A 21,813-nucleotide genomic window follows, 5' to 3' on the forward strand; every position below is an offset into this window, starting at 1 on the left:
ATATAAATAAAATGACATGATGTCTGAGATTTGCTTTTAAAATACTCCAGAAAAAAAAAAAAAAAAACAAAAACGTGTGGGGGAAGGAGAGGGGCAGGGATAGATGAAACAAAATTAGCAAGATATTGATCATTGTTGAAGTTGGTGCTTATTATACTATTCTCTCTACTTTCATATATGTTTTTAAACTTCCACTAAAATTAAAAAGACAAAACAGTTATTTCCCTGGGGAGAAAACTCCACGGTGGCTGTTCCCCACCCACTGAGGTTCTAACTTCGAACGTCTGGGATTGCATCCAAGAATCTGCATTTCTAACAGGTTCCCAGATGATACTGGCCCAGAGACTGTACTTTGGGAACCATTACACCGAACTCCAACCACAAACGCTCTTCCCCTGCATTATTCCTCCTCATCCTTCGTGTCTCCATTTGAGCTTCATTCCTCTGCTGTCTCGTATGGGTTGAGCTCTCTTATTATACATGTTCCTATCATACAAACATCTTGTATTTCTTCATAGTGTCTAAATTATAAATGCTCATCTGAACAATTATTTGCTTATATTTGTCTTCCCTATAAGTCTATAAGCTGCATGAACAGAGAGCTAGTTCACCCCCCTCTTCCCCTGTGCCTAGCACCGTGTCCAGCATATAGTAAGTGCTCAATAAATGTTTGTTGGATGGGCGGATGGATCCGGAAAGACTACCCATTTTAAATGCAAGCAGAGCATCAGGAAAGCAGTTCATGTGTCGCAGAGAGAGCAGAGGAGGAGGGCACCTGCGCAGGTAGCTGGATCAGCCAGGGTGCTCCCTGGTAACCAGGCAAATGACAGCTACTGCACCCAGACCTCCCTCCTGTCCTGCCCTATTGATATTAAACAGAAACAACCCACAAGGAGGACAGGGGCCTTGTCCACAGAGTCAGGGTCCTGTGTTCTTGCCCCAAACTGTGTGACTTTGGGCAAATCCTTTCTCGTTGGGGGCCCCAGTTTTGCCGTCTGTAAACCAAGAAGATTGGATCTTTGGGCTCCAAAATTTGTTAAGAATCATAGGTTCTGAGCAAAGATGCTTTATTCTGAATAGAATCCAATAATGGTCACGGTATTTGGTTCTTTCCCCTAATCTCAGCCAGATCATGTCAGCGAAGCGAATCAGAATGGGAGGACCGACCTGGTTCTTGCTTCCCTCTGGAGCCTCTGTTTGGTGTCATTCTTCCCCAGAAATTGGGAGGGGCTTGGCTGAGAGGCCACAGACACAGTCCTCAAAGGCCAGAGCCTCAGCGGGATCATCGAGCACAAAGCCCAAGGGGAGCCCACCTCCTGCCTCTGGTCACCCTGCTTTAGGGCAGCGTTCAACCCATGGCCTGGCTGAGATCTCAGGACCGGAGTATTTCACCAAGACTTGAAGTGCACTTGTGCATTTCAGACGAGTGCCCCCAAATCATGTACATTCTTTTTCTTTCATTTTCTTTTTTGCATTCGCAGTGTTAGATAATAACCTTGAACCGACATGGCAATCCTTGCAGCTTCGCTCATTCTGTCTGTTATTGGGAGGAATCCGTGACAGGAGTGCAAACTTCCCCAACCATTTCTTCTTCCTTCTTTGTGTTTGTTTGTACGTATCTAGAAGGTCTTCTCTCGGTTTTCTGTCCTTAGGGAAATAGGTCATGGTTAGAAATAAATGAAGAAATGACTTAGAAAAGCTCAGAGAGAAAAAGAGTATAAGGAGAAAGGAGGGAGAATCTTTACTTTCTTTGCCACATAAGTTAAAGAGAATAGGCTTTTACATAAGAGATTAAGAATACTTTTACCTGAGTGCTTTGATGTTATAGTAATAGCCTTCTCACATCATAAGGCCTTTTAACCTTATTCCCTGTTTGGGGTTTTGTTCGTCAGGGCAGAGAGTGTGTTTTCTGTTCTGTGGGTGCTGCCAGGGAGCTTCGGTTATAGATTATTAAAAAGCAAGCTCCAAAGGCCCAGAAGAAAGTGAGGGGCATTCGCAGGTTCAGTGATCTGAGGCTTAGAAAAGTTGATTAAATGGATTAGAATTGAAGGATGAAAAAGACTTCCAAAAACCCAATCCATTCTAAGGTCCATTACTTTATATATATTCTCCAAAATTACATGAATAAAGAGGAAAGAAAGGAAGGAAGAAAAAAACTGGCTTCGGTGCAGAATGTCAATTATGTCTTCTTTAAATCCCCTTTTTACAATGTATTTGACATTTTGAACAGTAGCCAAAAAAGCTATTATAACTATAAAACATACTCACTGGTATAAATCTCGTTCAGCGATTTAATTAAGGTATTGACATGCCTAATTGATACATGTAAGCCAAGACCATTTTCATATCTCATTTCCATATGCTTTCTGCTTTAAGAGAAGTGAGGAGCTGGATCTTAAAAAAAATGAAAAGACTCCCTCCATAAAAATGCTGTAGATTCATCCGCGCCTGACATCCCAGGGGACCACTTCCTGCCACTTTCCTTGATTCAGAGCCAGCTCCTCCTCTAAGTGGCGTTGCTCGGCGGGAAGGTGATGTATACCCAGCTCGAATGCCTGTCAGGCCCTCTTATGATCAATAGGAGAATATTTATATTAATAAAGCACCAAGTTAATTAAATAAAATGGTCCTCTGGGTAAACTTAAGATACTAGAGGATGGGCAGGGATCGATATATTCTGCCATTTGAACATTAAGTATGTGCCTTGAAATTTTATGGAGCTTTTAAAAACTCGCTTTGTAATGTAAAAAGTTTGAAACCTCTACAAGTTTTCTCTGCCAAAGCCCTGTGTCTGGCTTCCAGAGCTGAGGGAGACAGGAAGCACTGGACCCGCTAGAGATGGGAGCTTAGGAGAAGCCCTGGCAGCCCCTCCCCTGGTCTGGGTAGCTCCCCTCCTTGGGGGAGGAGGGTTTGTCCCGGAGGACAGGGCTGGGATGGGAGATGGAGCCGTGAACTCAGGGAAGGGTCCAGACAGGGAGGATGACACCTCCTTGCCCTAGAGCAGCTTTCCACATTGGATGCGAGAGAGACCTCGGACCCCCTCCCGTTCTTGGTCTCCTGGTTGTGGGAAAGCCCAAACCCTGGGGTCTTTCAGAGAGGAGCCTGTCTTCCGGCCTCACAAACCCCTGCTGGCCTCCGCCGGATCCTTTTCCTCTTGCTTTTCTCATCTCTTGTTCTCGCAGCCCGTCTCCTTTATGTGTGTGCGAACCTGCCTCCATCCTGTTTCTCTTTATCTCATACCCATGCAGCTCCCTTTCTCTGTGTGTCTCTGCCTTTCACGGTCTCTTCTGTGCAGTGACTATCTCTGTGCATGTGGGTTTCTCTCTGGCTTTCTTTTTTCTTTTGTTTTCTCTAGTTTTATTCTATCTCACGGTGTCAGTCTCTTTCTCCCTGCCTCCCTCTTGGTTTTTGTCTCTCTGCCTGCCAGTCTTTCTCTCTCTCTCCATGTCTCTCTCTTGTATCTTATCTATCCATCCATCCATCCATCTATCCATCTCTATCCCTCTCTGCTTGCGTTCTCCTGCCCACCAACCATTGACTTCAAAGGAGATCTCTCATTCATGGAGGTAGAACCCATGATAGCCCCCACACCAGCATAACAGAGGCTGACTCTCTGGTTTCACCCCCTTGATCCTTGAGCAACTGCCTTCACTCTGGGATAGGAAAACGGTCTTGCCTCGAGCAGCCAGCTCCATCTGCACAGGTGACCTTCATTTCCTAAGAGGTGACGTCATACTTGCTGTCTCAAGTCGTCCTCTCCCAGGGACTGTGTCTTCTCACTTACTTAGCTTTGACCTGCAGCACCTAACTCCCTGGGTACGTCGTGATCACCGTATTAACGGTGACCCTTCATTGAAATGTAAGCCCCAGGACAGTTCTCACAGGGTGGCGAAGAGTCTCTTCTCAGGAGGCTAACCGCAGCCGGGAACCTGCTTTAGTAGCAAAGTCAACTGGCCTTCCCACCTTGACTGATCTCAGCCTTTCCTCTGAAGGCTGTTTCCTGCATGGCTCTGGACCCCTTGGACGCTCACGCAAGTCCCCAGCTTCCTTTGGAAGGTGGAGGACTACTCTGGCTTGTTCTGAGTCTGTGCAGAGGCAGCTGGATCAACAGTCTGCTCTCAGCCCAGAACTGTGTTGTGTTGAGGCCATTTCCTAGTCTGAACCGTGCCTGGGCTGTGATCTTAGCCTCTCCTCCCTGCTGTACCACCAGCTACCTGCTGGCTCTCCTTCTTCTTCTTCCTCGTGATGGAAATCTCCTGCCCAATTCTCCTCTGCACAGCAGTGACCGCACAGCCAACCATGTCCAGCCAGCTTCCTAGGGGGGTTACAGAGAGCTGTGCGGCTTTCACCTATGTTCCTCTCTCTGCCGCCCCACCCTCTCCATCCTCGGGAGAGCCTGGGAGATTCCAAGAGATTGAGTCTCCCTGCAGGACCTTTGAAACACAGCTTTGAGTGGAACACAATTATTGCTTCCTTTGATATTAAGCTTGACCTTGAGTTGCCGTTTTACAGTTCCTGTGTAATATTTTATGGGACAAAGGAGGCAGGGATTTTCTTGTCTTCAACTCAGAGTGTTTGCAGACTCGAACAGATGCAAGCACTACTCATAATAATTAGTATTTATTAAGTGCTTACAATGAGCCATGGCAACAAGCAAAGAGCTCTGGACTCATTAGGCATTTTATAACAATCCCCTGACACTTCACTGTCCCCAGTTTACAGATGAGGAGACTGAGGCTCAGACAGGGTAATTACTCATGCAAAGTCACACAGCTAGCAAGAGGCAAAGCTGGAGTTTACACCAAGGTCTTCCAGGCTCCTGAGCCGTGTTTTTGATACTCTGCCTCACTGCCTCCTGGGACCTTGACCCCATGCAGGACTTCTGGGCTCAGGTATGAAAGGAAAGGAGTTGAGTTGCCAGGAAGAGTGTGGCTCAGGCTGCAATCAATGCACAGTCTCAGAGAGGCCAGGGAGGTGTTTCCCCTTTTTTCCCTCTCCCTCCCCCACCTCTTACCTTGGAGGTCCTGTCCTCTTTGCCTGGGACAGGGGAGTTTATTGTATCTGGCATGAGACTAGTGGCGGCAGTCTCACGTTCGTCACTAATTAATGTCATCTTTGCGGTTTGCTGAGTTCTCCCAGCGCTCACATCCCTTGTCTGGTGCCTTTCAAGCTAAATGGCCAGAAGCAGGTCTGGGATTAAATGTTAGTGTTAACTTCAAACTTGGTGTAAATCTATTGAACTGCATCTATTTTTACATAAATAAGCCAGAGAACAGCATCTGTTCTCCTTTCGGCAATACCAGGACAGCCACAGGTGTGAGTTATTAGCAATAACTGTAATTGCTTTGAGTGGAATAGTAAATAGTGCAAGGGTCATGATGAGAAATGTCCTTCTATAGTATTAACATAGACTAATGCCTTAAGCTGCTATATACTTCATCCAACACTGGGATTCCAGAAGCTGGCTTTGCAACTCACAGCGCTGAGCTCTTGCTGAATTGCTTTCCTGCTTTGGTAGAAGATAATCTTGAGCCTTTCTGAAACCACATTGATTTTATAGGCAGATGGCCCCTGGGATAGCATCTCACCTTCACCGTAGAGATTTCACTTGTTTGATGGGGTTCTGAAAAGTTACAAGAAAGAACAGGCATATACAAGCCACATTTCCTTGAGCTGCTGCCCTGCATTCCAAATTCCGGCCTCTGGACGGCTGCAGCCCAAGGCAGAGCCTGCTCCTCTGCCCCTGCCGCCTCCCAGGTCTTCAGGAAAACAGGATGGATCGCAGAAGAGTAACCCCAGTGCTGTATCCTCCTAAGCGTGGGAGGGAGGAGTTGTTCAGTCCACAAAACATTAGTCTTAGTGTCAGGCACGCACACGGCATCCAGAGGAATGTGCAAAGAACCCTTTCCTCATCATCAAGTTGAACATTTAAGGTTACAAGGGGTGGACATTGGAAAGTGGCTTCAACTGCTCCCTAACTACAGTCACGTCTTGTTCTGGGCTGCTTCTCTCCTTCCCACCTCCGCTTCCTCCTCTCCCATCCCCGACTTGACTTCTGCTAATCCTCGGAGGTGAGGAGACTGATCACAGAGCAGATTATCGCAAAGATCATCAAAACTTCCTCACCACCAGTCACCCCCCTTTTTTTACATCTTTATTGGAGTATAATTGCTTTACAATGGTGTGTTAGTTTCTGCTTTATAACAAAGTGAATCAGTTATACATATACATATGTTCCCATACCTCTTCCCTCTTACGTCTCCCTCCCTCCCTCCCACCCTCCCTATCCCACCCCTCCAGGCAGTCACAAAGCACCGAACTGATCTCCCTGTGCTATGCAGCTGCTTCCCACTAGCTATCTACCTTACGTTTGGTAGTGTATATATATCCATGCCACTCTCTCGCTTTGTCACAGCTTACCCTTCCCCCTCCCCACATCCTCAAGTCCATTCTCTAGTAGGTCTGTGTCTTTATTCCTGTCTTACCCCTAGGTTCTTCATGACATTTTTTCCCCTTAAATTCCATATATATGCGTTAGTATACGGTATTTGTCTTTCTCTTTCTGACTTACTTCACTCTGTATGACAGACTCTAGGTCTATCCACCTCATTACAAATAGCTCAATTTCGTTTCTCTTTATGGCTGAGTAATATTCCATTGTATATATGTGCCACATCTTCTTTATCCATTCATCCGACGATGGACACTTAGGTTGTTTCCATCTCCGGACTATTGTAAATAGAACTGCAGTGGACGTTTTGGTACATGACTCTTTTTGAATTATGGTTTTCTCAGGGTATATGCCCAGTAGTGGGATTGCTGGGTCATATAGTAGTTCTATTTGTAGTTTTTTAAGGAGCCTCCATACTGTTCTCCATAGTGGCTGTACCAATTAACATTCCCACCAGCAGTGCAAGAGTGTTCCCTTTTCTCCACACCCTCTCCAGCATTTATTGTTTGTAGATTTTTTGATGATGGCCATTCTGACTGGTGTGAGATGATATCTCATTGTAGTTTTGATTTGCATTTCTCTAATGATTGATGATGTTGAGCATTCTTTCATGTGTTTGTTGGCAGTCTGTATATCTTCTTTGGAGAAATGTCTGTTTAGGTCTTCTGCCCATTTTTGGATTGGGTTGTTTGTTTTTTTGTTATTGAGCTGCATGAGCTGCTTATAATCCTTTGTCAGTTGCTTCATTTGCAAATATTTTCTCCCATTCTGAGGGTTGTCTTTTGGTCTTGTTTATGGTTTCCTTTGCTGTGCAAAAGCTTTGAAGTTTCATTAGGTCCCATGTGTTTATTTTTCTTTTTATTTCCATTTCTCTAGGAGGTGGGTCAAAAAGGATCTTGCTGTGATTTATGTCATAGAGTGTCCTGCCTATGTTTTCCTCTAAGAGTTTGCTAGTTTCTGGCCTTACATTTAGGTCTTTAATCCATTTTGAGCTTATTTTTGTGTATGGTGTTAGGGAGTGATCTCATCTCATACTTTTACATGTACCTGTCCAGTTTTCACAGCACCACTTATTGAAGAGGCTGTCCTTTCTCCACTGTACATTCCTGCCTCCTTTATCAAAGATAAGGTGACCATATGTGCGTGGGTTTATCTCTGGGCTTTCTATCCTGTTCCATTGATCTGTATTTCTGTTTTGTGCCAGTACCATACTGTCTTGATTACTGTAGCTTTGTAGCATAGTCTGAAATCAGGGAGCCTGATTCCCCCAGCTCCGTTTTTCGTTCTCAAGGTTGCTTTGGCTATTCGGGGTCTTTTGTGTTTCCATACAAATTGTGAACTTTTTTGTTCTAGTTCTGTGAAAAATGCCGGTGGTAGTTTGATAGGGATTGCATTGAATCTGTAGATTGCTTTGGGTAGTAGAGTCATTTTCACAATGTTGATTCTTCCCATCCAAGAACATGGTATATCTCTCCATCCCCTTTTGACATCTCCTGCAGCTTGAGGCTCAAAGTGTCTCCTTCGGCAGCCAGAGTTTCATTATCTTATATTATCCTAGTCTCCATGAGTGCCAGAAATCAGAAGCGGGCAGATGAAACATTGTCAGGCACACAGCCCCTTTCTGGGTCGAATCCACTTTCCAAATCTGTTGCAACCTCTCAGGCCAGGTTTAATCTCTGTCCCCCAAAACCTAATTATTCATCGGCTTAGCCTACCTTCCCAGTATAATTGCTCATTCCCATGCTTTAGCTCAGCTCACTAAATACTTCTCAGTTGGAGAATTTATCTGTGGCTCCTTAGAATGCAAGCCTATTCTAGTGGCGTTACTTCACACGCACGATACTCCATCAGGCAGGTGGAGGTGGAAAGGTACGACAAGAGGCCAGAGCCCTTTCTAATCTAAATGGACAAACTGGACTTGGAAAAAAAAATCCTCATAGCTTGAGATTTATTCTCTGTCATCCTTGAACCAGGCAACGGCATGAAATCATTTCAACTATTTCTTTTATCCATTCAGCAAGTATTTTTTAAGCTATGCGTCAGGCCTTGTGCTTAGCAAAAGTCCCTGACCACATGAAGCTGATAATTTAGTGGGGGAGGGAGGGGACAGTGGGGAAGACCATGTGACCTGACCAGCTCCACCTCTGGTCAGCGTGTAGGTCAGCAACAACAAGCAGTCTTTCCAGATCCAAACTCACTTTACCTGTGTGCAGGCCCATCATTTGCCTTGGTAAAGGCAAGTTAAACAGTGCCCTGGGACGGAGTTAAAAAGACCACCCTGGAGGATGATGTGCCATCTCGCTGGAGCTTTCTTTTTCTGGCAAAGTTTAGAAGACGTGGAAAGGGGATTGCATCCATTACAGATGCACTCCCTGCTTTCTGATGCCAACGGAAATGGGCCCAAGCGGTAACTGAAAATATACATTTGGAATCCACAAGAGAAACACGTGTAGAAAGCACGCTAGCTACCCTCTTCATTTTTGCTGATTATTGCACAAGCAGTTCTTCACCTATGGGATGCTGTGCCTCAGAACTTTCGCTGTCAGGACACCGTCTGGGAGGCAAATGAGGGTACTCAGGTCAGCAATTAATCACAAAGCAGGCCAAGTGCACACGCTTCATTTCAGAACAATTCCATAAACGCTCCCCCCACCCCCTCACTCGCAAGGTTTCATCTCCTAATTGCAAAAGGCTTTGGGGCATGGGAATGTCTTTGTGAATAAGAGCGGACTCAATTTGGGCCATCTCTCTAAAGAAGACAAGAACGCTTCTCCAATTAATCAGCAAATGCTTGGCTCCAGCGTTCGGCCAAAGGATCGATTTACATAAAGCTACTTCTCAAGATGAATTTGCCTCTCCCTCGACTCCTTCTGCATGCCCCTTGTCCGGCCAGCATTAGACATGCTACTGGATTTCAGATTGACAGTGTCAGCTACGACAATCAAATTAGGGCTGAAAGCCTCAGAGGGTTGCCAAGAGAGAGGGACGGAGGGGAAGGAGGGGGTGGGAACAGTATGTCAGCCAGGGAGGAGGATGGATTGCACAGAAATGGGCTCCCTTTCCCAAACCCCATTGGCCAGACACACAGCTTCAAACAAAGGAAAATAAAACACCAATCTCCATCTTTTTGAACCGAGTGGACCACTCCTCCCACCCCAAGCAATATTGACAAATCAAAACAAAACATCTCATTGTGTGTGGCGGGGCGGGGGGGGGGGAGTTGGCAGGGGTCTGTCTCAGGTACTTGATTAGATCCTTAAGATCAGATGATTTTCGGCACCAGATTTCTGCACATGACGTAAGGATACCTGAATCACAGTTTTACTCCCTGAAGGGTGCGTTGGTGATGAACGCACAGACTCAAGTCAGATGCCAGTAGTTGGAATCCTGGTGATGTTTTCTGGACCATTTAGTGGCACAGGGAAGTCAGGACCAGAATAGAAGGCACAATTGGGCTGAGAATTAGAACTCCCCAGTCCCGTCTAATGTAACTCATTTGTCACTAAATTGTGATAATCCCAGAGATTAGTATACTGTTGAGAGGCTAAGCCTCTGTACCACTGGCTGGAGAGGATCAGTCAATTATATGTAATGCTATTTCATGAACACAAAGAGCCTTAGTTGGGGCTGCATATGATAATCAAATGCAAAAAGCTTCTATTTGGACTGGAAGTATTGGTTATATCCTGTCAGCCCTAGAAGGGTGATGGTTTGGAAAGGCCCAGATTAATTCCTATGGCTAGAAGGAGATTCTTTGCTCCCAGGAGGGATGGCTGAATGACTGGAATATTTCAATTCATGACTTGCTTCCCCGAATCCAGAAGTTTCTATCTTGACTGGATCCCTTCCACATTTCCTATTGGTAACCCAAACCCGCCTGCTGTGCCCCCACCACCAAGCAGTACTCCACTGGGCTCCTTTAGATTGGCTCCAACATCTAAAACTCTTTCTCTCTCTCGGCAATGAGTGGACACATAGCTACAGCCTCCAGCTCCTAGCCTTACCCTAGAACTGCACTGTCTAATACAATAGGCATCAGCCGCATGTGGTCATGGAGCACTTAGAGGATGGCTGGCTCGAATTGAGAAGTACATAAAACACACACCAGATTCCGAAGACTTGGTATGAAAAAAGAATTGTGAAGTATCTCACTAATATATTTTCATATTGATTTCATATTGAAATGATTATATCTTGGGTATGTCAGGTTAAGTTAAATACTTTATTATAATATTCATCTCAACTGTTTCTTTCTTTTGTTTTTTTTGTTTCTTTGTTTTTTTGTTTTTTGCCGTACGCGGGCCTCTCACTGTTGTGGCCTCTCCCGTTGCGGAGCACAGGCTCCGGACGCACAGGCTCAGCGGCCATGGCTCACAGGCCCAGCCGCTCCGCGGGATGTGGGATCTTCCCGGACTGGGGCACGAACCCGCGTCCCCTGCATCGGCAGGCGGACTCCCAACCACTGCGCCACCAGGGAAGCCCTTTATTGTTTTTAATGCTGCTGAGAGAAACATTTTAATTGCATCAGTAGCTCATATGATACTTCCATGGGACAGCACTGTTCTAGAATTAGTGGGTCTTCCCTGGAGGGGTGCTGGCCTCCACACCCTTCAGCCCTTGAAGTGTTTTGTTGGCCAGCACATAGGGTTATTTGGTTTTGACTTAGGGGAAATTAATTTAAATGGGCCCTGCATTCCCCTAGCTCACCCCCTCACTATTATTATTGTCCACATTCAGCCTACTTTACTCATTTGCTTTAACCTGCGAAACCCTAATACATTTGAGTCTGTGGTCTCTGGAACGACTGCCCAGAAAGGGTGCCCACACTAGTAACTACTCAGAGAGTAAACCAATAACCCTCACTCCATTTTCAGCCTTTTGTAGCAGCTCGTAGCCCTCAGCCCCTCAGAGGATCCTTAAGTTCCACTGTGCTTGAACACCAGGTCTTCATCTGCAGTCACGGCTCTAGATCTGCCACTCAGCCTGGCTGCGTCGTTCGGCTCACTACCTGCCCTCCAGTGATTTCTCCCCTAGATCGCAGCGCTCCTAGAAAACTGTAGGAAATCACTTGTCTGTGAGGCCCCACCAGGAATGTCCTCATCTCAGTCAAGCATAGTCTCACCTGCCTGTTTGGGAGGGACACAGTGCTTGGTTTGCCTCTGCCATATCTCTGAGATCCCAGGGAGGGGTGTAACCACCCATGAACTCTTAGTTCTTCCTCGGTCAGCCTCCAAACTGGGCCCCTGAGTGGCTTTCTAAAATATAGATTAGATGTTGTCACTCTGCCCGTCTCGGCCTCCCCCTGTAAGGAGACCCTATCCATCTATCATCTATCTATCTATCTATCTATCTATCTATCTATCTATCTATCTATCTACCTACCTACCTACCTACCTACCTACCTATCCATCCATCCATCCATCCATCCATCCATCCATCCATCCATCCATCCACCTACCTACCTATCCAACCATCTATTTATCTATCTATCTCTCTATCTATCTACCTACCTACGTACCTATCTATCCCATGGGCATTTCGCCCGACACCAACAGGGTCACACCTGAGACACAGGAGGCCTTTGCATCTTGGACCCAAGCAGACTAGATACATAAAGAAGTAAGATGCTATGTTTTTTAACCTCATGCTAATGAAATGAAGATAGTGATGTGCATTTATATCCTGCGTTCAAATATGGAAAGCACTTGCTTGTCCATTATCTATAATGCTTATCCTAATATCACAGAAGTACAAGTTGAGGCTTAGAGAATTGTATTAATGCTCATAAAGACACGCGGCTACAACATGAACTTAACACCTAATCACATACACTAATCATTCTACCCATATTCTCACACTTGCCCAAAGTGTCCAGAACTCATTCCCAAGGTTTCTGATTCAGTAAGTCTGGGATGGGTCCTAGGAATTGGCATTAAACTTTTTTTATTATGGAATGGGCTTCCCTGGTGGCACAGTGGTTGAGAGTCCGCCTGCCGATGCAGGGGATGCGGGTTCGTGCCCCGGTCCGGGAGGATCCCACATGCCGCAGAGTGGCTAGGCCCGTGAGCCATGGCCGCTGAGCCTGCGCGTCCGGAGCCTGTGCTCCGCAACGGGAGAGGCCACAACAGTGAGAGGCCCGCATGCCACACACACACACACACACACACACACAAAATTTTATTATGGAAAATTTCACTCTTGTGTAAAAGTCAAGCACAGATTTTAAATGTACCCCCTTTATACCCATCACTCAGCTTTAATAAGTATCAACTCATGGCCAATCTTGTTTCATCTATACTTCTACCCGGTTCTCCCTCTTCTGTATTATTTTGAAGCAAAACCCAGACATCATCATTTCATCCTTAATTATTTCAGTAAGTATCTCTCATAGATAAAGACATAAATGAAAAGAACAATAATAACGTAGCAAATATATCCAAACACAATACCATGATCATATCTAAATTATTTTAAAAACCAGGGACCTGTATTTTTTTCAAAGCATCATCAGTAAATTCTTATCAGGTAGATGGTGAGCCCCACTGTGAGAACAGCTGCCCCGTGCCATGCCAACTCTTAATAACATTTTCAAACTGTCCTGATTTTTATCAAACTGTCCACTTTAAAAGACAAATCCATGGACTTCCCTGGTGGCACAGTGGGTAAGAATCCGCCTGCCAATGCAGGGGACACGGGTTCGAGCCCTGGCCCAGGAAGATCCCACATGCCGCGGAGCAACTAAGCCCGTGTGCCACAACTACTGAGCCTGTGCTCTAGAGCCTGCACGCCACAACTACTGAAGCCTGTGCGCCATAACTACTGAAGGCTGCACGCCTAGAGTCCGTGCTCCGCAACAAGAGAAGCCACCGCAGTGAGAAGCCCGCGCACCGCAACAAAGAGTGAGTCCCGCTCACTACAACTAGAGAAAACCCACACACAGCAACGAAGACCCAATGCAGCCATAGATAGATAGATAATAGATAGATAGATAGGTAGATAGATAGATAAAATCCAAAATACTTGATGAAACGAATCTGCATCTCTGCAAGTCCCAGTGATTCAGATTGGCATCTTTCCCTTTCCCTGCTCCTAAAATCCAAAAAAGATTTTGGACCTCGAGTAAAACAAAACTGTGAATTATTTTCCTTGGTGGTTAGGAACAGTCTTGCAGTGTGAATTAAATACAGGCTTCCTTCTTGTTGAAAAGGAAAAAAGAGTGAAACTGCAGCTCTTATTTTTTGAGGTGTCTAGATGTTTATGTTCATATAAAGGAGTCTGTTTATTTGTATCTGGGGTCAATGAGATGCAAGTTCCAGGAGTACAGAAACTTGGTTCTGTTCATTTTTGTGTCTCAGTAGTGTAGCATGTAGTAGGTGCTCAATTCATTTTTTTGTTGAGTGAAGTAAGAATCTGAACTGGCATTTAATCCACCAATATTAAACACCTGAACGCTCTGACTAGGACTTTTCTAATGAGCTTATCAAAGAAGGCGCAGTGGAAGGAGCTCTTATTGAAATGTTTCATTCAGTAACTTTTTCACATCAAGGGAGCAGGCAGTGTCAACTCTTAATGCCGTGAAATATTAGAAACCCAGCCAGAGCAGTGGGAAATCATTGTTTTTGTCCCCCATTGATACTTTGAGTCTCTGGGTCTCTGAGATAGGTGGCATTTCTTGCAGGAAATGATTCAGGTACTCCACTGTAATCTCCCTCAGACAGAGGATGCTATTAACTGGACACTCAGCTGGAGGTACCAGGGCTTCCTAGCTGGGACATACGTTTGGGGCTCATTTGGTTTTGACGGTGACCCAACTGCAAACATATAATCTTGCTTATTAAGATAAATCACCTGCACAAGAGATTTACCTTTTAAGATAAATCCTCCCCGAAGCCCACATTGTAAAACCCCCAGGGAATAATTTTTCCTGCATATCTGTCCCTCCTGCTGTATCAAATAAGGTAAGCAAAACAATATCTTTCTCTTTGGATCCTAGAGCAGAGTGATGTGTCATGGTTACCATATTTGAGGAGTTGGGGGTAGGGGATCAAGGTTCAGCTTTGTATAGGATGGTAGCATTGAGAGTCCAAGAAATTTTAGATTCATAGATTATCCATCAGAAATGAAATGAGTTTGGATTGATACCTACTGCACCAATGGACGGTTTCTTCCTACTAGGCAGTGAGTGACTAGGAAAGTAATTTTAATACGTACTCAGGGCAAAGAGAATCAGAATCGCAATTCACTGCCCTGATCCCAAATCCAATAAAGGATTCTAAATATAAGTGCTTTTAGGTCATCCCCTCTTTTAGTTTGGCTACTCAAGAGTTGATGGATTTTTTCTTTTTAATGTTACTAAAAAGGCATTTGATTGGTCTTAGTGCAAAGGGTTCGGGGAGGTAGATAAAGAAGGTACCAGATTAGGTTGCTCCAGTTTTCTTTGCTCAGTTGCTTCCCACCCCCTACCATGCATGGCCTCTTTTTTTTTTTTTTTTTTTTTTTTTTTTTTTTTTTTTTTTTAAACATCTTTATTGGGGTATAATTGCTTTACAATGGTGTGTTAGTTTCTGCTTTACAACAAAGTGAATCAGCTATACATATACATATGTTCCCATATGTCTTCCCTCTTGCGTCTCCCTCCCTCCCACTCTCCCCATCCCACCCTTCCAGGCTGTCACAAAGCACCGAGCTAATATCCCTGTGCCTTGCGGCTGCTTCCCCCCAGCTATCTACCTTACTACGTTTGTTAGTGTGTATATGTCCATGACTCTCTCTCGCCCTGTCAAAACTCACCCTTCCCCCTCCCCATATGCTTAAGTCCGTTCTCCAGTAGGTCTGCCTCTTTATTCCTATCTTACCCCTAGGTTCTTCATGACATTTTTTTCCCTTAAATTCCATATATATGTGTTAGCATACGGTATTTGTCTTTTTCTTTCTGACTTACTTCACTCTGTATGACAGATTCTAGGTCTATCCATCTCATTACAAATAGCTCAATTTCATTTCTTTTTAAGGCTGAGTAATATTCCATTGTGTATATGTGCCACATCTTCTTTATCCATTCATCCGATGATGGGCGCTTAGGTTGTTTCCATGTCCTGGCTATTGTAAATAGAGCTGCAATGAACATTTTGGTACATGACTCTCTTTGAATTTTGGTTTTCTCAGGGTATATGCCAAGTAGTGGGATTGCTGGGTCATATGGTAATTCTATTTGTAGTTTTTTAAGGAACCTCCATACTGTTCTCCACAGTGGCTGAACCAATTCACATTCCCACCAGCAGCATGCATGGCCTCTTGATCGTTGATCCTGGATATGTCATCTTTCAGGGGTGATTTTTTTTAATCTTCTGAGATTAAAGATTTTTTTTAAAAAATCTTTCCTGATTTAGGAAAACTGACCTTGAAGCCTTCTTGTGAAATGCTTTGGTTTGGATCCCTTGGGTTCCCTTTGCTGACATTGGCCCCCATCTCCTGATTCTTTGGACTTTGCTGCTGAAAGTCGTGGCTGGGAACTTCTTCGGCAACCTGTCCTTGAGTTGCTAGTGTCACTTCATCCAGCCTTATGGAGAACAGGCAGAGCCAGGGAATTTGCATTTCTCCTGGGTGGTCTAACCAAGGACTGTCTGATGCTGGGCTACAAAGACCCAGATCCCTTGGTTAGAGACAGGAGCTCCCAGGGTTTGGGGCTAAGACCACCACTTTACCTAATTGTCCTTTATTTCCTTCTCCGTCCTATTTCCTCCATCCCTTACTTGCCTCTCCCAGGAGTACTTTGTGAATCCGTCACTTGGTCAAGCATCTGCGTCTGAGCGAGCCCAACCTAAGACAGAACTTTACTCCTGAATCAACCTCTCCTGTTTTATCCAAAAGAATCTAGAGTCAAATATGGATACTCGTATCTAGATGATAGATGAGGGGAAGTTTAACCTCCCTCAGACTTTATGGAAAGAATATTAGCAATGTTTATATGTTCTATTCTTTGCAGAGTTGTAGGCATATGTCCTGAGGATAGTGAAAAGGGACATTTTCAGCAATGCAAATCCAGGGCTAAATGGAGGGAAAGTCCAAGAAATACATGCAGCCTTTCACTGAATGCCTCCAGGGTTCCAGGTTCTGTGCAAAGCATACACATCCCAATTCATTTCATCCTCAGTATTAATCTGCAAGAGATCAGTAAAATTAATAGCCTCATTGTAAAGATGGGGAACCTGAGTCACAGAGCATTTCAGTAGTTTGTGTGATCATACAGCTAATAAGTGGCTCTATCCACTTCCCACACAAGAATTCCCTAATTCTTGAGGAGCTTCCAAGTCCCATTCTGTACCTTTGGAATAATTCGACATGGACCTCTAGGAGCCATAAATTTCCATTTAACACAGACAGGACTTTCTGGTAGCATGAAGGTGACCGAGACAAACGCATTGTCCCCACCAGAGCAAAAAGGAGAGCATTTACCTGTTTCTTGCCTTGCCTGGTAAACATGGGGAGGTAGGGGTGGGGTGAAGGTGGGGACTGTCATTCACTGTTGCTCTGAGAACAAAGCATGTCTGACATTGCAGGGAGAGCCCCGGGAAGCATTTCAAAAGCTCCACTGGAACTAGACAACCTTTCAATCCATTTATCAAAGCGTCTGCAGTCGCTGTTTCAAGGTAGATGAAGCAATAGTAAATTTGCAAAGAAAGTTAATCTGTGTCCAAAGCATTTTAGTAAATTAAAAAGGGGGGGGATGTTGGCTGGAAGGGGGATATATTGGCTCTTGCCAACTCCTATTTGACTTACTGTCTCCTTAATAAGTCCTCTCTGGTCTGGTGTTTTTGGATGGAATGATCAGCCAGTTAATCATTTTCCAGAAGCAGGAAAATGCACTTTAGCTAATGCAGTTCGCCCTTCTTTCAGAATCCTAATTATTTAAAAAGGCATCCCAGTCGGGAACCCCACTTCCCGACCAAGAAAGCCTTTCCCGCCAGCCATCTTCCTTTATTTCCCCAGAAAATCCCAGCTCACCATTCTTTCTCTCACCCTACTCCAACCTCATCCCGTTCATCTAAGGTTAAAAAAAAAAAAAAAAAAAAAAAAGCAAGTTCCCTTTCAAACCTGGTCACTTTTGAGCCTTTTCCCTCAGGAAGAGGGAGGCACTAAACCCCCAACAAGCAATTGGCCGGAACTAAGCTCGTGGGCACTATGGATAGATTTTGTTATTTTTATTTAAGTGTCAGCCGAAAATGGTGGCTCTCGTCTCTCTCAAGGATAGCACTTAACAATAGCTCCATGCTCTGGCATCACGCTGAGATAAACACACTATTAGGAACCCCCACAAAGGCCCCGAGATAATTGTGAAGGGACAGTTACCGAAAATGAAGCGCCCAGCCCTGAACCCTCCTCCACACCCCATCAGTAACACCATTAAAGCTGTCAGTTTGTCAGCCCACTGGAGGTATTTATGAAATCAATATACAGTCCTGCAGATGGATGGCCGCGGTATTGTTAGCCAGAGAAGAGAGGCTCAATGGAAAATAAAATTAATAAAATTTACAAGCAGATTGTCATGGGTAGCAGATAAATTCCCTACAATCTACTGTTTCGCTCAATTGCGGCAGGAGGAAAGCCATGGCAGGGAGACGGAAAGAGCTGTACTTTCAACGAGGCTCCTGAAAGTAGGAGCAACCCTGGGTATAGTTACAGCGAGAAAATAGTGAACGGAAACCCAAGTGGCCGTCCCATCCGAGTGCAGGATTTTGTCTGTGTGACCGCTTTCATGGGAGATTGCCCAGCCACTCCATCAGATTTTTCCGCTTAAATACGGCTGTCCTTTCTTCATCCCGCTGTACTGCAAACCAGCACCCTCATACGATTGCTATTCTTTCAGTATACCGGGGTGCCTTAAACTCAAAGGGTTAATGCGTAATTGGGATATGTACCCCTTCATCTGGCTTCCAAGCGTTTTTAGAGCTGATCGTTCGAAACTTCTCTCCTTTATCCTCCACCTGCCCCTGATATTGATCATTAGCCGTTTGCCAAAAGTGTGGCCTGAGCTGTTTCCCAGAGCGGCCAAAACTAGCATCTGAGCCTGGGAGGCTAGCGGGCAGGGGCTTGCTGTCCCGGAGACCAGCCTTCACTTGGCAGAAAAGACTAGGCCCATTGTGGCTGCCGGAGCCTGGGGTATAGCCCAGATGCCTGGTGGAAATTGCATTAGTCAGATGACAGGACCTGGGCCCCTTTCTCTTAGAGGCTGATGGAGAGCAGAGGAGTGGCCTTGGTGACACTGCCTGACCTCTACTGTCATCGTGGGCTTTGTTCAGCGCCCCGACTCCAGGCTGGAGCCCTGCTCATTGAATCAGGCCCAGCCAGGGGAGCCTGCAGTGGGGCTCCCTGTGCATTTGAATTTACTTATATCAGTCACAGGCAGAGGAAACTGGATTTGAGATGGGGAGCACCCTGTTATTCAGCCCCAGGATTTCTCTCTGTATTCATCTCTGCACCCTACCCCAACTCTGAGCCTTGCCTTGGTATCTAACAGCGGCCCCAGACAATCCCCACGTGTCTTGAGTTTGAGCCCGCCACTCAGAGTTGCCCGCTCAGCTCAGCCGATGAGAGCAGGAAAATGGGCTCCTCTCTTCTGCTTCCTATGTTTCCTCCTGCTTCCTGGCAAAATGATGATTTAGAGGGCCCAGGTTTTAGTGGAGGATGCTCGTCTGACCTCTCTTTCCAAATATATTTGGAGTCATCTATAGCTTTTGATTAGGTGCCCCTGGAAAATCAGTGTGGGAGTGTCCATCCGTCTCTAGGACAACACGGCAATTTAAGACGCGTTTACCCTGTGACCCAGCACATTCTCCTTATAGGACTTTATACCAAGAAAGTAGCTGTACAAGTGTCCTCAAAATGTGTGGGCAGGAAAATTCATCCTGGTGTTTCCTTAAATGGCAAGTAAATAAATACCTAGCGCTGTGGGATCATATAGCCATCTATAGAATTGGATGATACACAGCCATTAAAAATGTTGGCATAGGGGCTTCCCTGGTGGCGCAGTGGTTGAGAGTCTGCCTGCCGACTCAGGGGACACGGGTTCGTGCCCCGGTCTGGGAGGATCCCACATGCCGCGGAGCGCCTCCGGAGCCTGTGCTCCACAACGGGAGAGGCCACAACAATGAGAGGCCCGTGTACCGAAAAGAAAAAAAAAAAAAAAAAAAGGTTGGCATACATGTACTGTTAATGACAGGAACAGATGTTCTCAATATAGTATGCGAAAAAAGAGGTTAAAACAGACTACATACTATGAGATCAGATTGATAAAATTTATATATATATTACTCCTAATTGGTAGCAGTGGTTGTGTCTGGGTAGGTAATTTTTTGCCTTAATGTCTGAAGGTTTTTGTGTTCTTTTCAAAATAATAGAGATATATATATATAGATATATATATATATAGATATATATATATATATATATGATTGATACACATATATATGCTTGATTACTTACTAAGACCCCAAGCAAGCTTGGGGTATGAATGAAAACAAGTGCATGTGTTTGGTCCAGCAAAAAATAAAACTGGAAAACAAAATGAAAAAAAAAAAATGCATGGGTCTTAGGAAAGGATATTGAGGCTTTGGGGATTCTTAAAGGGGACCTTGGTACAAGACTTGGATTTGAGCCAGCTTCAGGACCTGACACTTTGTCCCTTCCCCTCCCTGCTCAGAGCAACATGTTAGCATTGCTAAATGCTACATGAGGTGCAGTGGGACCCCCCATTTTGGGTGGATTTGTGGAAATGCAATTTGAATTCATCATGCCTGTCACTAGCACGATCCAGGTGGCCCCCAGGGGTCTCTCTGGGGCTCTCGAAAAGCAGAGAGGGTCATCCCCCATCGGAAAGTCAGGATGGCCAGGCTCCATTCCAATCTCAGATGAGAAAGGCAGAGAGAGTCCCTGAGAAGATGGGAGACTGAGTGGTGTTGACCCTGCGGTGGGGGAGGGATGCTGTGCCGAGGCGGAGGAAGGGGTCATCTCTGGGAGGTGGCAGAACAAGAGAATTGGGTGTAGTGTGTGTGCAACAAATAACCCAGCACTTGGCTCGTGGCCTGGAGGTGTGAGACCACCCACAGAGCCCGCCCTGGAGGCGAGCCGCTGGCCTGGTAACCATTTCAGCAAGGCCATCGCTAGAAGAACAATGTGAAGGCTCGTAAGCAGCCTGGGGCCTGAGACTAAACAGTCCCCCAAACACTCCTGACCGCAGAGGCAGCCTCCAGAGGGGTTTTGTTATCATAATGAGATGCAGATAAAGCCGGGCCTGGGTCCTTAATGCCTGTGCCTCTTCTCTTCCTGTTTAGAGATCTGAGCGAAAACCAGATCCTGGGGATCCCGAGGAAGGCGTTCCGAGGCATCGCAGACGTGAAGAACCTGTAAGTGATGTTTTTGTTGCTTCGTTGCAGATGTGGTTCTCCGGCCAGAGCAGGGGTGAGGGACACGGGACAGGGAAGGGGTATCCCCGTGACTTGTGCCCTCAGTCCAGGCGCCTTTGAGACAGATTGAGGGGTGTGCTTAAGTGGTTTCCAGGGAACACACGTCGAACACCACGGCAGCTCCAGGGAGTCTTATTCTTCTCTGGAGATTTGTCCCCAGGTATGAACATAGAGTCCCAGACCTGAGTCACAGCCTGGCCGCACTCTGTGGGCCTGGGGCTCGACTCAGCTTCTCCCAAGGTCATCACCTTCTATAAAATAGGGATGATAGCCTGGTGGGGTATTGATGCAAACGAGAAAATGTTTTTTACGCTTAGTGCCTCGTACATAGTAAGTGTTCTGTAAATGGGAGACAAAGATGGTGAAGACCTCACTGTTAGGATCTTATGAGGGAGAGTCAGGACTTGTGTCCCAGGATCATGGGGAGACATAGCCAGATCTACTGCACTAGATGCTTGGGGCTTTTCTTAATTTTTATTTGGAAATAATTATTGATTCACGGGAAGTTTCAAAAATAGTAGACTAGTCTGTGTTCGCTTTTACCCAGTTTTCTCCCAGTGGTAACACCCTGTATAACTCTCATATAATATTAAGCCAGAAAATTGACATGAGTGCAATCCACAGACCGTATTCTTCAGATGCCCCAGTTTTACACACGCTCATTTGTGTCTGTGTGCGCACATGTACGCATGTGCAATGCTGTGTCATTTTATCACGTACAGATTCCGTTGCCCATTACTGCAACTGATGCAGAACTGTTCCATCACCACGCTTCTGAACTTGCCAAATAACCTTTGCTGTTTCCTACCTGGCCCCCTGCTATCTGCTTATCAGGACTCCCGGGCCCTTCCCTTCACGAGGAGTGTGCCTCCAGAATTTTCTGTCTACACCACTGTGCCC

The 21,813-nt window shown here is 45.5% G+C and overlaps 1 protein-coding gene across 1 annotated transcript in view; it reads left to right on the forward strand.

The window, feature by feature from the left end:
- SLIT3 (slit guidance ligand 3) overlaps nt 1–21,813 on the forward strand; it is a 612,652-nt gene that overhangs the window by 378,115 nt on the left and 212,724 nt on the right. Inside the window, exon 5 of the mRNA XM_032625797.1 lies at nt 20,782–20,853. Within this exon, the coding sequence (XP_032481688.1) occupies nt 20,782–20,853 (72 nt within the window). The remainder of the gene's footprint in view (nt 1–20,781; nt 20,854–21,813) is intronic.

Source organism: Phocoena sinus, chromosome 3, assembly GCF_008692025.1.
Source record: "Phocoena sinus isolate mPhoSin1 chromosome 3, mPhoSin1.pri, whole genome shotgun sequence".
NCBI lineage: Eukaryota > Metazoa > Chordata > Mammalia > Artiodactyla > Phocoenidae > Phocoena > Phocoena sinus.